At 37.4% G+C, this 13,534-nt stretch overlaps 1 protein-coding gene across 1 annotated transcript in view; it reads right to left on the bottom strand.

Moving 5' to 3' along the window:
• Positions 1-9,011, bottom strand: part of LOC115117783 (neuronal acetylcholine receptor subunit alpha-7-like) — a 52,082-nt gene extending 43,071 nt beyond the window's left edge. The window contains exon 1 of the mRNA XM_065012328.1: positions 8,796-9,011. Within this exon, the coding sequence (XP_064868400.1) occupies positions 8,796-8,853 (58 nt within the window). The 5' untranslated portion in view covers positions 8,854-9,011. The remainder of the gene's footprint in view (positions 1-8,795) is intronic.
• Positions 9,012-13,534: the final 4,523 nt, after the last annotated feature.

Genomic DNA, 13,534 nt, shown 5'->3' on the forward strand with positions numbered 1-13,534 from the left:
TGTATATCATATCTAAGTTGAGGTGTATACCATATCGAAGTTGAGGTTTATATCATATCTAAGTTGAGGTGTGTATCATATCTAAGTTGAGGTGTGTATCATATCTAAGTTGAGGTGTGTACCATATCTAAGTTGAGGTGTGTACCATATCTAAGTTGAGGTGTATATCATATCTAAGTTGAGGTGTATACCATATCTAAGTTGAGGTGTATACCATATCTAAGTTGAGGTGTATACCATATCTAAGTTGAGGTGTATACCATATCTAAGTTGAGGTGTATACCATATCTAAGTTGAGGTGTATACCATATCTAAGTTGAGGTGTATACCATATCTAAGTTGAGGTGTATACTATATATAAGTTGAGGTGTATACCATATCTAAGTTGAGGTGTATACCATATCTAAGTTGAGGTGTATATCATATCTAAGTTGAGGTGTATATCATATCTAAGTTGAGGTGTATACCATATCTAAGTTGAGATGTATACCATATCTAAGTTGAGGTTTATACCATATCTAAGTTGAGGTGTATACCATATCTAAGTTGAGGTGTATATCATATCTAAGTTGAGGTGTATATCATATCTAAGTTGAGGTGTGTACCATATCTAAGTTGAGGTGTGTACCATATCTAAGTTGAGGTGTGTACCATATCTAAGTTGAGGTGTGTACCATATCTAAGTTGAGATGTATACCATATCTAAGTTGAGATGTATACCATATCTAAGTTGAGGTTTATACCATATCTAAGTTGAGGTGTATACCATATCTAAGTTGAGGTGTATATCATATCTAAGTTGAGGTGTATATCATATCTAAGTTGAGGTGTATATCATATCTAAGTTGAGGTGTGTACCATATCTAAGTTGAGGTGTGTACCATATCTAAGTTGAGGTGTGTACCATATCTAAGTTGAGGTGTGTACCATATCTAAGTTGAGGTGTGTACCATATCTAAGTTGAGGTGTGTACCATATCTAAGTTGAGGTGTGTACCATATCTAAGTTGAGGTGTATACCATATCTAAGTTGAGGTGTATACCATATCTAAGTTGAGGTGTATACCATATCTAAGTTGAGGTGTATACCATATCTAAGTTGAGGTGTATACCATATCTAAGTTGAGGTGTATACCATATCTAAGTTGAGGTGTATACCATATCTAAGTTGAGGTGTATACCATATCTAAGTTGAGGTGTATACCATATCTAAGTTGAGGTGTATATCATATCTAAGTTGAGGTGTGTACCATATCTAAGTTGAGGTGTGTACCATATCTAAGTTGAGGTGTGTACCATATCTAAGTTGAGGTGTGTGCCATATCTAAGTTGAGGTGTGTACCATATCTAAGTTGAGGTGTGTACCATATCTAAGTTGAGGTGTGTACCATATCTAAGTTGAGGTGTGTACCATATCTAAGTTGAGGTGTGTACCATATCTAAGTTGAGGTGTATACCATATCTAAGTTGAGGTGTATACCATATCTAAGTTGAGGTGTATACCATATCTAAGTTGAGGTGTATACCATATCTAAGTTGAGGTGTATACCATATCTAAGTTGAGGTGTATATCATATCTAAGTTGAGGTGTATACCATATCTAAGTTGAGGTGTATACCATATCTAAGTTGAGGTGTATACCATATCTAAGTTGAGGTGTATATCATATCTAAGTTGAGGTGTATATCATATCTAAGTTGAGGTGTATACCATATCTAAGTTGAGGTGTATACCATATCTAAGTTGAGGTGTATACCATATCTAAGTTGAGGTGTATATCATATCTAAGTTGAGGTGTATACCATATCTAAGTTGAGGTGTATACCATATCTAAGTTGAGGTGTATACCATATCTAAGTTGAGGTGTATATCATATCTAAGTTGAGGTGTATATCATATCTAAGTTGAGGTTTGTACCATATCTAAGTTGAGGTGTATACCATATCTAAGTTGAGGTGTATACCATATCTAAGTTGAGGTGTATACCATATCTAAGTTGAGGTGTATACCATATCTAAGTTGAGGTGTATATCATATCTAAGTTGAGGTGTATACCATATCTAAGTTGAGGTGTATACCATATCTAAGTTGAGGTGTATACCATATCTAAGTTGAGGTGTATATCATATCTAAGTTGAGGTGTATATCATATCTAAGTTGAGGTTTGTACCATATCTAAGTTGAGGTGTGTACCATATCTAAGTTGAGGTGTGTACCATATCTAAGTTGAGGTGTGTACCATATCTAAGTTGAGGTGTGTACCATATCTAAGTTGAGGTGTGTACCATATCTAAGTTGAGGTGTGTACCATATCTAAGTTGAGGTGTGTACCATATCTAAGTTGAGGTGTATACCATATCTAAGTTGAGGTTTATACCATATCTAAGTTGAGGTGTATATCATATCTAAGTTGAGGTGTATATCATATCTAAGTTGAGGTGTATATCATATCTAAGTTGAGGTGTGTACCATATCTAAGTTGAGTGTGTACCATATCTAAGTTGAGGTGTGTACCATATCTAAGTTGAGGTGTGTACCATATCTAAGTTGAGGTTTATACCATATCTAAGTTGAGGTGTGTACCATATCTAAGTTGAGGTGTGTACCATATCTAAGTTGAGGTGTGTACCATATCTAAGTTGAGGTGTGTACCATATCTAAGTTGAGGTGTGTACCATATCTAAGTTGAGGTGTATACCATATCTAAGTTGAGGTGTATACCATATCTAAGTTGAGGTGTATATCATATCTAAATTGAGGTGTATATCATATCTAAGTTGAGGTGTATATCATATCTAAGTTGAGGTGTATACCATATCTAAGTTGAGGTGTATATCATATCTAAGTTGAGGTGTGTACCATATCTAAGTTGAGGTGTGTACCATATCTAAGTTGAGGTGTATACCATATCTAAGTTGAGGTGTATACCATATCTAAGTTGAGGTGTATACCATATCTAAGTTGAGGTGTATACCATATCTAAGTTGAGGTGTATACCATATCTAAGTTGAGGTGTATATCATATCTAAGTTGAGGTGTATACCATATCTAAGTTGAGGTGTATACCATATCTAAGTTGAGGTGTATACCATATCTAAGTTGAGGTGTATATCATATCTAAGTTGAGGTGTATATCATATCTAAGTTGAGGTGTATACCATATCTAAGTTGAGGTGTATACCATATCTAAGTTGAGGTGTATACCATATCTAAGTTGAGGTGTATATCATATCTAAGTTGAGGTGTATACCATATCTAAGTTGAGGTGTATACCATATCTAAGTTGAGGTGTATACCATATCTAAGTTGAGGTGTATATCATATCTAAGTTGAGGTGTATATCATATCTAAGTTGAGGTTTGTACCATATCTAAGTTGAGGTGTATACCATATCTAAGTTGAGGTGTATACCATATCTAAGTTGAGGTGTATACCATATCTAAGTTGAGGTGTATACCATATCTAAGTTGAGGTGTATATCATATCTAAGTTGAGGTGTATACCATATCTAAGTTGAGGTGTATACCATATCTAAGTTGAGGTGTATACCATATCTAAGTTGAGGTGTATATCATATCTAAGTTGAGGTGTATATCATATCTAAGTTGAGGTTTGTACCATATCTAAGTTGAGGTGTGTACCATATCTAAGTTGAGGTGTGTACCATATCTAAGTTGAGGTGTGTACCATATCTAAGTTGAGGTGTGTACCATATCTAAGTTGAGGTGTGTACCATATCTAAGTTGAGGTGTGTACCATATCTAAGTTGAGGTGTATACCATATCTAAGTTGAGGTGTATACCATATCTAAGTTGAGGTTTATACCATATCTAAGTTGAGGTGTATATCATATCTAAGTTGAGGTGTATATCATATCTAAGTTGAGGTGTATATCATATCTAAGTTGAGGTGTGTACCATATCTAAGTTGAGGTGTGTACCATATCTAAGTTGAGGTGTGTACCATATCTAAGTTGAGGTGTGTACCATATCTAAGTTGAGGTTTATACCATATCTAAGTTGAGGTGTGTACCATATCTAAGTTGAGGTGTGTACCATATCTAAGTTGAGGTGTGTACCATATCTAAGTTGAGGTGTGTACCATATCTAAGTTGAGGTGTGTACCATATCTAAGTTGAGGTGTATACCATATCTAAGTTGAGGTGTATACCATATCTAAGTTGAGGTGTATATCATATCTAAATTGAGGTGTATATCATATCTAAGTTGAGGTGTATATCATATCTAAGTTGAGGTGTATACCATATCTAAGTTGAGGTGTATATCATATCTAAGTTGAGGTGTATACCATATCTAAGTTGAGGTGTATACCATATCTAAGTTGAGGTGTATACCATATCTAAGTTGAGGTGTATATCATATCTAAGTTGAGGTGTATATCATATCTAAGTTGAGGTGTGTACCATATCTAAGTTGAGGTGTGTACCATATCTAAGTTGAGGTGTGTACCATATCTAAGTTGAGGTGTGTACCATATCTAAGTTGAGGTGTATACCATATCTAAGTTGAGGTGTATACCATATCTAAGTTGAGATGTATACCATATCTAAGTTGAGGTTTATACCATATCTAAGTTGAGGTGTATATCATATCTAAGTTGAGGTGTATATCATATCTAAGTTGAGGTGTGTACCATATCTAAGTTGAGGTGTGTACCATATCTAAGTTGAGGTGTGTACCATATCTAAGTTGAGGTGTGTACCATATCTAAGTTGAGGTGTATACCATATCTAAGTTGAGGTGTATACCATATCTAAGTTGAGGTTTATACCATATCTAAGTTGAGGTGTGTACCATATCTAAGTTGAGGTGTGTACCATATCTAAGTTGAGGTGTGTACCATATCTAAGTTGAGGTGTGTACCATATCTAAGTTGAGGTGTGTACCATATCTAAGTTGAGGTGTGTACCATATCTAAGTTGAGGTGTGTACCATATCTAAGTTGAGGTGTGTACCATATCTAAGTTGAGATGTATACCATATCTAAGTTGAGATGTATACCATATCTAAGTTGAGGTTTATACCATATCTAAGTTGAGGTGTATACCATATCTAAGTTGAGGTGTATATCATATCTAAGTTGAGGTGTATATCATATCTAAGTTGAGGTGTATATCATATCTAAGTTGAGGTGTGTACCATATCTAAGTTGAGGTGTGTACCATATCTAAGTTGAGGTGTGTACCATATCTAAGTTGAGGTGTGTACCATATCTAAGTTGAGGTGTGTACCATATCTAAGTTGAGGTGTGTACCATATCTAAGTTGAGGTGTGTACCATATCTAAGTTGAGGTGTATACCATATCTAAGTTGAGGTGTATACCATATCTAAGTTGAGGTGTATACCATATCTAAGTTGAGGTGTATACCATATCTAAGTTGAGGTGTATACCATATCTAAGTTGAGGTGTATACCATATCTAAGTTGAGGTGTATACCATATCTAAGTTGAGGTGTATATCATATCTAAGTTGAGGTGTATACCATATCTAAGTTGAGGTGTATACCATATCTAAGTTGAGGTGTATACCATATCTAAGTTGAGGTGTATATCATATCTAAGTTGAGGTGTATATCATATCTAAGTTGAGGTTTGTACCATATCTAAGTTGAGGTGTGTACCATATCTAAGTTGAGGTGTATACCATATCTAAGTTGAGGTGTATACCATATCTAAGTTGAGGTGTATACCATATCTAAGTTGAGGTGTATACCATATCTAAGTTGAGGGTGTATACCATATCTAAGTTGAGGTGTATACCATATCTAAGTTGAGATGTATACCATATCTAAGTTGAGGTTTATACCATATCTAAGTTGAGGTGTATATCATATCTAAGTTGAGGTGTATATCATATCTAAGTTGAGGTGTATATCATATCTAAGTTGAGGTGTGTACCATATCTAAGTTGAGGTGTGTACCATATCTAAGTTGAGGTGTGTACCATATCTAAGTTGAGGTGTATACCATATCTAAGTTGAGGTTTATACCATATCTAAGTTGAGGTGTGTACCATATCTAAGTTGAGGTGTGTACCATATCTAAGTTGAGGTGTGTACCATATCTAAGTTGAGGTGTATACCATATCTAAGTTGAGGTGTGTACCATATCTAAGTTGAGGTGTATACCATATCTAAGTTGAGGTGTATACCATATCTAAGTTGAGGTGTATATCATATCTAAATTGAGGTGTATATCATATCTAAGTTGAGGTGTATATCATATCTAAGTTGAGGTGTATACCATATCTAAGTTGAGGTGTATATCATATCTAAGTTGAGGTGTATACCATATCTAAGTTGAGGTGTATACCATATCTAAGTTGAGGTGTATACCATATCTAAGTTGAGGTGTATATCATATCTAAGTTGAGGTGTATACCATATCTAAGTTGAGGTGTATATCATATCTAAGTTGAGGTGTATACCATATCTAAGTTGAGGTGTATACCATATCTAAGTTGAGGTGTATACCATATCTAAGTTGAGGTGTATACCATATCTAAGTTGAGGTGTATACCATATCTAAGTTGAGGTGTATACCATATCTAAGTTGAGATGTATACCATATCTAAGTTGAGGTTTATACCATATCTAAGTTGAGGTGTATATCATATCTAAGTTGAGGTGTATATCATATCTAAGTTGAGGTGTATACCATATCTAAGTTGAGGTGTATACCATATCTAAGTTGAGGTGTATACCATATCTAAGTTGAGGTGTATACCATATCTAAGTTGAGGTGTATACCATATCTAAGTTGAGGTGTATATCATATCTAAGTTGAGGTGTATACCATATCTAAGTTGAGGTGTATATCATATCTAAGTTGAGGTGTACCATATCTAAGTTGAGGTGTATACCATATCTAAGTTGAGGTGTATACCATATCTAAGTTGAGGTGTATACCATATCTAAGTTGAGGTGTATACCATATCTAAGTTGAGGTGTATACCATATCTAAGTTGAGATGTATACCATATCTAAGTTGAGGTTTATACCATATCTAAGTTGAGGTGTATATCATATCTAAGTTGAGGTGTATATCATATCTAAGTTGAGGTGTATACCATATCTAAGTTGAGGTGTGTACCATATCTAAGTTGAGGTGTATACCATATCTAAGTTGAGGTGTATACCATATCTAAGTTGAGGTGTATATCATATCTAAGTTGAGGTTTATACCATATCTAAGTTGAGGGTGTATACCATATCTAAGTTGAGGTGTATATCATATATAAGTTGAGGTGTATATCATATCTAAGTTGAGGTGTATACCATATCTAAGTTGAGGTGTATACCATATCTAAGTTGAGGTTTATATCATATCTAAGTTGAGGTGTATACCATATCTAAGTTGAGGTGTATACCATATCTAAGTTGAGGTGTATATCATATCTAAGTTGAGGTGTATATCATATCTAAGTTGAGGTGTATACCATATCTAAGTTGAGGTGTATACCATATCTAAGTTGAGGTGTATACCATATCTAAGTTGAGGTGTATACCATATCTAAGTTGAGGTGTATACCATATCTAAGTTGAGGTGTATACCATATCTAAGTTGAGGTGTATACCATATCTAAGTTGAGGTGTATACCATATCTAAGTTGAGGTTTATACCATATCTAAGTTGAGGTGTATACCATATCTAAGTTGAGGTGTATACCATATCTAAGTTGAGGTGTATATCATATCTAAGTTGAGGTTTATACCATATCTAAGTTGAGGTGTATACCATATCTAAGTTGAGGTGTATACCATATCTAAGTTGAGGTGTATACCATATCTAAGTTGAGGTGTATACCATATCTAAGTTGAGGTGTATACCATATCTAAGTTGAGGTGTATACCATATCTAAGTTGAGGTGTGTACCATATCTAAGTTGAGGTGTATACCATATCTAAGTTGAGGTGTATACCATATCTAAGTTGAGGTTTATATCATATCTAAGTTGAGGTGTATACCATATCTAAGTTGAAGTGTATATCATATCTAAGTTGAGGTGTATACCATATCTAAGTTGAGGTGTATATCATATCTAAGTTGAGGTGTATATCATATCGAAGTTGAGGTGTATATCATATCTAAGTTGAGGTTTATATCATATCTGTCCAAACAAAGGTTGTTCCTCATAATTTTCTCAAAATAGATTGTTGCTTCATTTATTCATTGAATATGCATATCATGTCCACACCTTGTTATATGGAGTGCATGCTTTCATCACAGTTATAATGGGGGAAAACGAACTAGGCTTACTAATCATAACTACATGTACATGCATGGCACGTATAAGTCATTGTTCATTCTCTTTGTGCCTGCCAAAGCCATCTGCATAGTGATGTTGCTGATGTAAATACAGCATATATTGTATTTGTATATTCATATATATTTCAACATTCAACATGTATATTCTATTTACAAGCTGTCATATGATTTAATAATTTAAAACTTTTTATGTCAGATTTTGAGTAGCAGCCTGAATGAAGCCTGTTGAACCAGTTGTGGGATTCAACATGTGAATAGACAGTAGTAATACATGGATAGATTAGGATCAGGCAGTGGTTGCTAGGATACATATATTGGAAACAAGGAGTGATACAGTATGTTCAGCACAGTAACTGTCTAAATGTATCCACTGCATGTATGTACATGTGCACAACTGACGTTGACCAACAACTTGATTTGAAAGCAGCACTGAACACCAATAACACATCTAACGAACATGTAGGACGCACGTAACAATACAATTAAAATACATGCATTACTTCTTACCCTTCAATAGGCAGACAGTGACTGCAATGTAGAGGAGGGCGTTCCATGGACCCATCATTGCGTTCAATAGAAGTGTCTGGCATAGACCCGCTGAACTCCGGATGTATTTTAATTCATACAAATATCAAACATCAATGATCATCCTCCATATTCTTCCTCACTGAAGTGTGAAGGCGGGAAGAGATGTGAGCAGAGGAGGCGGCAGCAGTGGGACTGGGACCTAGATAAATCCGCCGCCCCTCCTACTAAATATGTTTGACAACAGAGGGGTCTGTCTAGTCTCTCGATATGATTGCGCTGCAGTGACAGACTTGCTGTTGGCTTTTCGCAAAAGTGCAATAAAGTGCACCATTGTCACTATACCGGAGACATTTTCCCACCTGACTAGTTATACAATTTACGCGCGCAGCAATGTTGACGATAGCTACGGTGGCCAAACTTTACGCACAGCACTTTTGCTCGTCAAATGATGCCTACATGTTACTTCAAATGGGGAAATGTAAAAGTAAATGTCCAGGCTATTAAAACATGACATCTGAAGTGTTTCTGAATGTTTTCTGATTTCTTTCAGTAACGCAGTTGATTGGATTTTTCTCTGACACCAAATGCTGATGTGGAGGATAATCAGTGCCACTTTGAAAATGAAATGCTAAATTGGAATGTGAAAATGATAAACAAATTTATATTTTTGCCACAATAAACTTAACCATTTTCAGTTTAAAAAAAAAGGTAATTGAAAAATGGAAAATGTCAAGTTAAATGGTAAATGAAAATGGTAAATGGTACACAGAAAATGGTAAGCAGGTAATGGTACACAGAAAATGACAAATGCAATGTGCAAAGTGAAATGGAATGTGCCTGTCTTCATTTACTGGGCAGGGGCACAGCTATGGGTAGGCCTGGAAGGGCATAGGCCCACCCACTTGGGAGCCAAGCCCACCCACTGGGGAGCCAGGCCCAGTTTTTCCCCACAAAAGGGCTTTATTACAAACAGAAATACTCCTCAGTTTCATCAGCTGTCCGGGTGTATGGTCTCAGATGATCCCATAGGTGAAGAAGCCGGATGTGGAGGTCCTGGGCATACATGGTCTGTGGTTGTGAGGTCGGTTGGACGTACTGCCAAATTCTCTAAATCAACGATGGAGGTGCCTTATGATAGAGAATTGAACATTCAATTCACTGGCAAAAGCTCTGGTGCACATTCCTGCAGTCAGCAGGCCAATTGCATGCTCCCTCAAAACTTGAGACATCTGTGGCATTGAATTGTGTGACAAAACTACACATTTTAGAGTAGCCTTTTATTGTGCCCAGCACAAGGTGCACCTGTGTAATGATCATCCTGTTTAGTCAGCTTCTTGATATGCCACACCTGTAGGGTGGATGGATTATCTTGGCAAAGAAGAAATGCTTGCTAACAGGGATGTAAACAAATTTGACATTTTTCATTGTGCGTATGGATAATGTCTGGGATCTTATAACTCTGCTCATTGTCGTGTCTTTGGTGATGCCGGAATAAGTGATATGACATGCTATTCTATAAAATCAATTCTCTGTAATTAATATTACCTGATTAAGCTATGATGAGTAACCTTGCCTGATACCTGAAGAGTTGCATTCGCTACAGGCTTTGGCTTAGCGGGATAATCTGCCGAAAATGTTGCAACCCCTATTACTAGCCCGCGGTCATCCCCCTCTTCAAAGGGGGAGACACTCTAGACACAAATTGCTACAGACCTATATCTATCCTACCCTGCCTTTCTAAGGTCTTCGAAAGCCAAGTCAACAAACAGATCACCGACCATTTTGAATCCCAACGTACCTTCTCCGCTATGCAATCTGGTTTCTGAGCTGGTCATGGGTGCACCTCAGCCATGCTCAAGGTCCTAAACGATATCATAACCGCCATCGATAAGAGATTACTGTGCAGCCGTATTCATCGACCTGGCCAAGGCTTTCGACTCTGTCAATCACCACATTCTTATTGGCAGACTCAATAGCCTTGGTTTCTCAAATGATTGCCTCACCTGGTTCACCAACTACTTATCTGATAGAGTTCAGTGTGTCAAATCGGAGGGCCTGTTGTCCGGACCTCTTGCAGTCTCTATGGGGGTGCCACGGGGTTCAATTCTCGGGCACACTCTCTTCTCTGTATACATCAATGTGGTTGTGATTCTCTGATCCACCTCTACGCAGATGACACCATTCTGTATACTTCTGGCCCTTCTTTGGACACTGTGTTAACTAACCTCCGGACGAGCTTCAATGTTATACAACTCTCCTTCCATGGCCTCCAACTGCTCTTAAATGCAAGTTAAACTAAATGCAAGCTCTTCAACCGATCACTGCCCGCACCTGCTCGCCCGTCCAGCATCACTACTCTGGACGGTTCTGACTTAGAATATGTGGACAACTACAAATATCTAGGTGACTGGCTAGACTGTAGACTGTCCTTCCAGACTCACATTAAGCATCTCCAATCCAAAATTAAATCTAGAATTGGCTATTTTGCAACAAAGCATCATTCAGTCATGCTGCCAAACATACCCTTGTACATACCACCCTCCTACCGATCCTCGGCTTCGGCGATGTCATTTATAAATTAGCCTCCCAACACTCTACTCAACAAATTGGATGCAGTCTATCACAGTGCCATCCGTTTTGTCACCAAAGCCCCATATATCACCCACCACTGCGACCTGTACGCTCTCGTTGGCTGGCCCTAGCTTCATACTCGTCGCCAAACCCACTGGCTACAGGTTATCTACATGTCTCTGCTAGGTGAAGCCCCGTCTTATCTCAGCTCACTGATCACCATAGCAGTACCCACCCGTAGCACGCGCTCCAGCAGGTATATCTCATGGGTCACCCCCAAAGCCAATTCCCCCTTTGGCCGCCTTTCCTTCCAATTCTCTGCTACCAATGACTGGCTTGACCTGCAAAAATAACTGAAGTTGGAGACCCATACCTCCCTCACTAGCTTTAAGCACCAGCTGTCAGAGCAGCTCACAGATCACTGCACCTGTACATAGCCCATCTGTAAACAGCCCATCCAACTACCTCATTCCCATACTATATTTATTTATTTATCTTGCTCCTTTGCACCCCAGTAGCTCTACTTGCACATTCATCTTCTGCACATCTACCATTCCAGTGTCTAATTGCTATATTGTAATTACTTCGCCACCATGGCCTATTTATTGCCTTACCTCCCTTATTTTACCTCATTTGCACATGCTGTATATAGATGATTTGTTTTTGCTGCTGTATTATTGACTGTAATGTTTGTTTATTCCATGTAACTCTGTGTTGTTGTATGTGTCGAACTGCTATGCTTTATCTTGGCCAGGTTGCAGTTGTAAATGAGAACTTGTTCTCAACTAGCCTACCTGGTTAAATAATCGTGAAATAATGTTCTGATGTTCAGAACACCCTTGTTCAAACCCTGGCAGTCATTTGTGCTGTGGCTCAGATGGATCTCTGTAAGGAGGTCAAAGGATGGTGCATTATAACTGAGGTGATTCAGCGATCACACATGCATGATGAATAGGTCTAACCTTGCCTAAGATCTGAAGAGTTGCATTGGCCCCCTGAGTCAATGCCTAGGCTTCAGCTTAGCAGGACAACTATTTTCTGGTGCGCAGGATGTCTGGGTTTCTAACCTGTTGGTTTCTCCAGTCTAACATTACGTGACAGAGAGGCTGACATGGCTAGGATGTACTACTACTACATGTGGGTGTGGTGTTGCTCTCCTGGTTCACGCCTCCAGGAATCAATTTTACATATGTTTTTTGAAAATGGAAATGGAAAATGAATAACAGGAAATACTACATTGGGTAGTTAGGAAATAAAAACAGACGCTTTCAATTTCACTTTGCATGTACCATTTTCTGTTTACCATTTTGCGTTTTCCATTTATGATTTACCATTTTCATTTAGAATTTCTGTTAACCCTTTCCAGTTAACCATTTTCAATATAATTTTAACTTTGTAATTTAATTATGGCATCGTGCAAAATAGTATTAAAATATAAACACCTTTATTATATTCACATTCCTACTTAGCATTTAAGTATTTCATTGTCAAACTGGCACTTATCATCCTCCATATGCTGACACCGTCATGAAAGTTCTGCCGCTAGTGGCCTTATGACATATCTGCTCTTATGGTAAATCTGCTCTGATGACATACAGTATCTGCTCTGATGACATACAGTATCTGCTCTTATGACATACAGTATCTGCTCTTATGACATACAGTATCTGCTCTGATGACATACAGTGTCTGCTCTGATGACATACAGTATCTGCTCTGATGACATACAGTATCTGCTCTTATGACATACAGTATCTGCTCTGATGACATACAGTATCTGCTCTGATGACATACAGTGTCTGCTCTGATGACATACAGTATCTGCTCTGATGACATACAGTATCTGCTCTGATGACATACAGTGTCTGCTCTGATGACATACAGTATCTGCTCTGATGACATACAGTGTCTGCTCTGATGACATACAGTATCTGTTCTGATGACATTTAAAAATATATATATTTCACCTTTATTTAACGAGGCAAGTCAGTTCTGAACAATTTCCTATTTTCAATGACAGCCTAGGAACAGTGGGTTAACTGCCTTGTTCAGGGACAGAACAACATATTTTTTACCTTTCCAGCTTGAGGATTCAATCTTGCAACCTTCCGGTTACTAGTCCAACACTCTAACCACTAGGCTACCAC

This window comes from Oncorhynchus nerka, linkage group LG27 (assembly GCF_034236695.1).
Source record: "Oncorhynchus nerka isolate Pitt River linkage group LG27, Oner_Uvic_2.0, whole genome shotgun sequence".
NCBI classification, from domain to species: Eukaryota; Metazoa; Chordata; class Actinopteri; order Salmoniformes; family Salmonidae; genus Oncorhynchus; species Oncorhynchus nerka.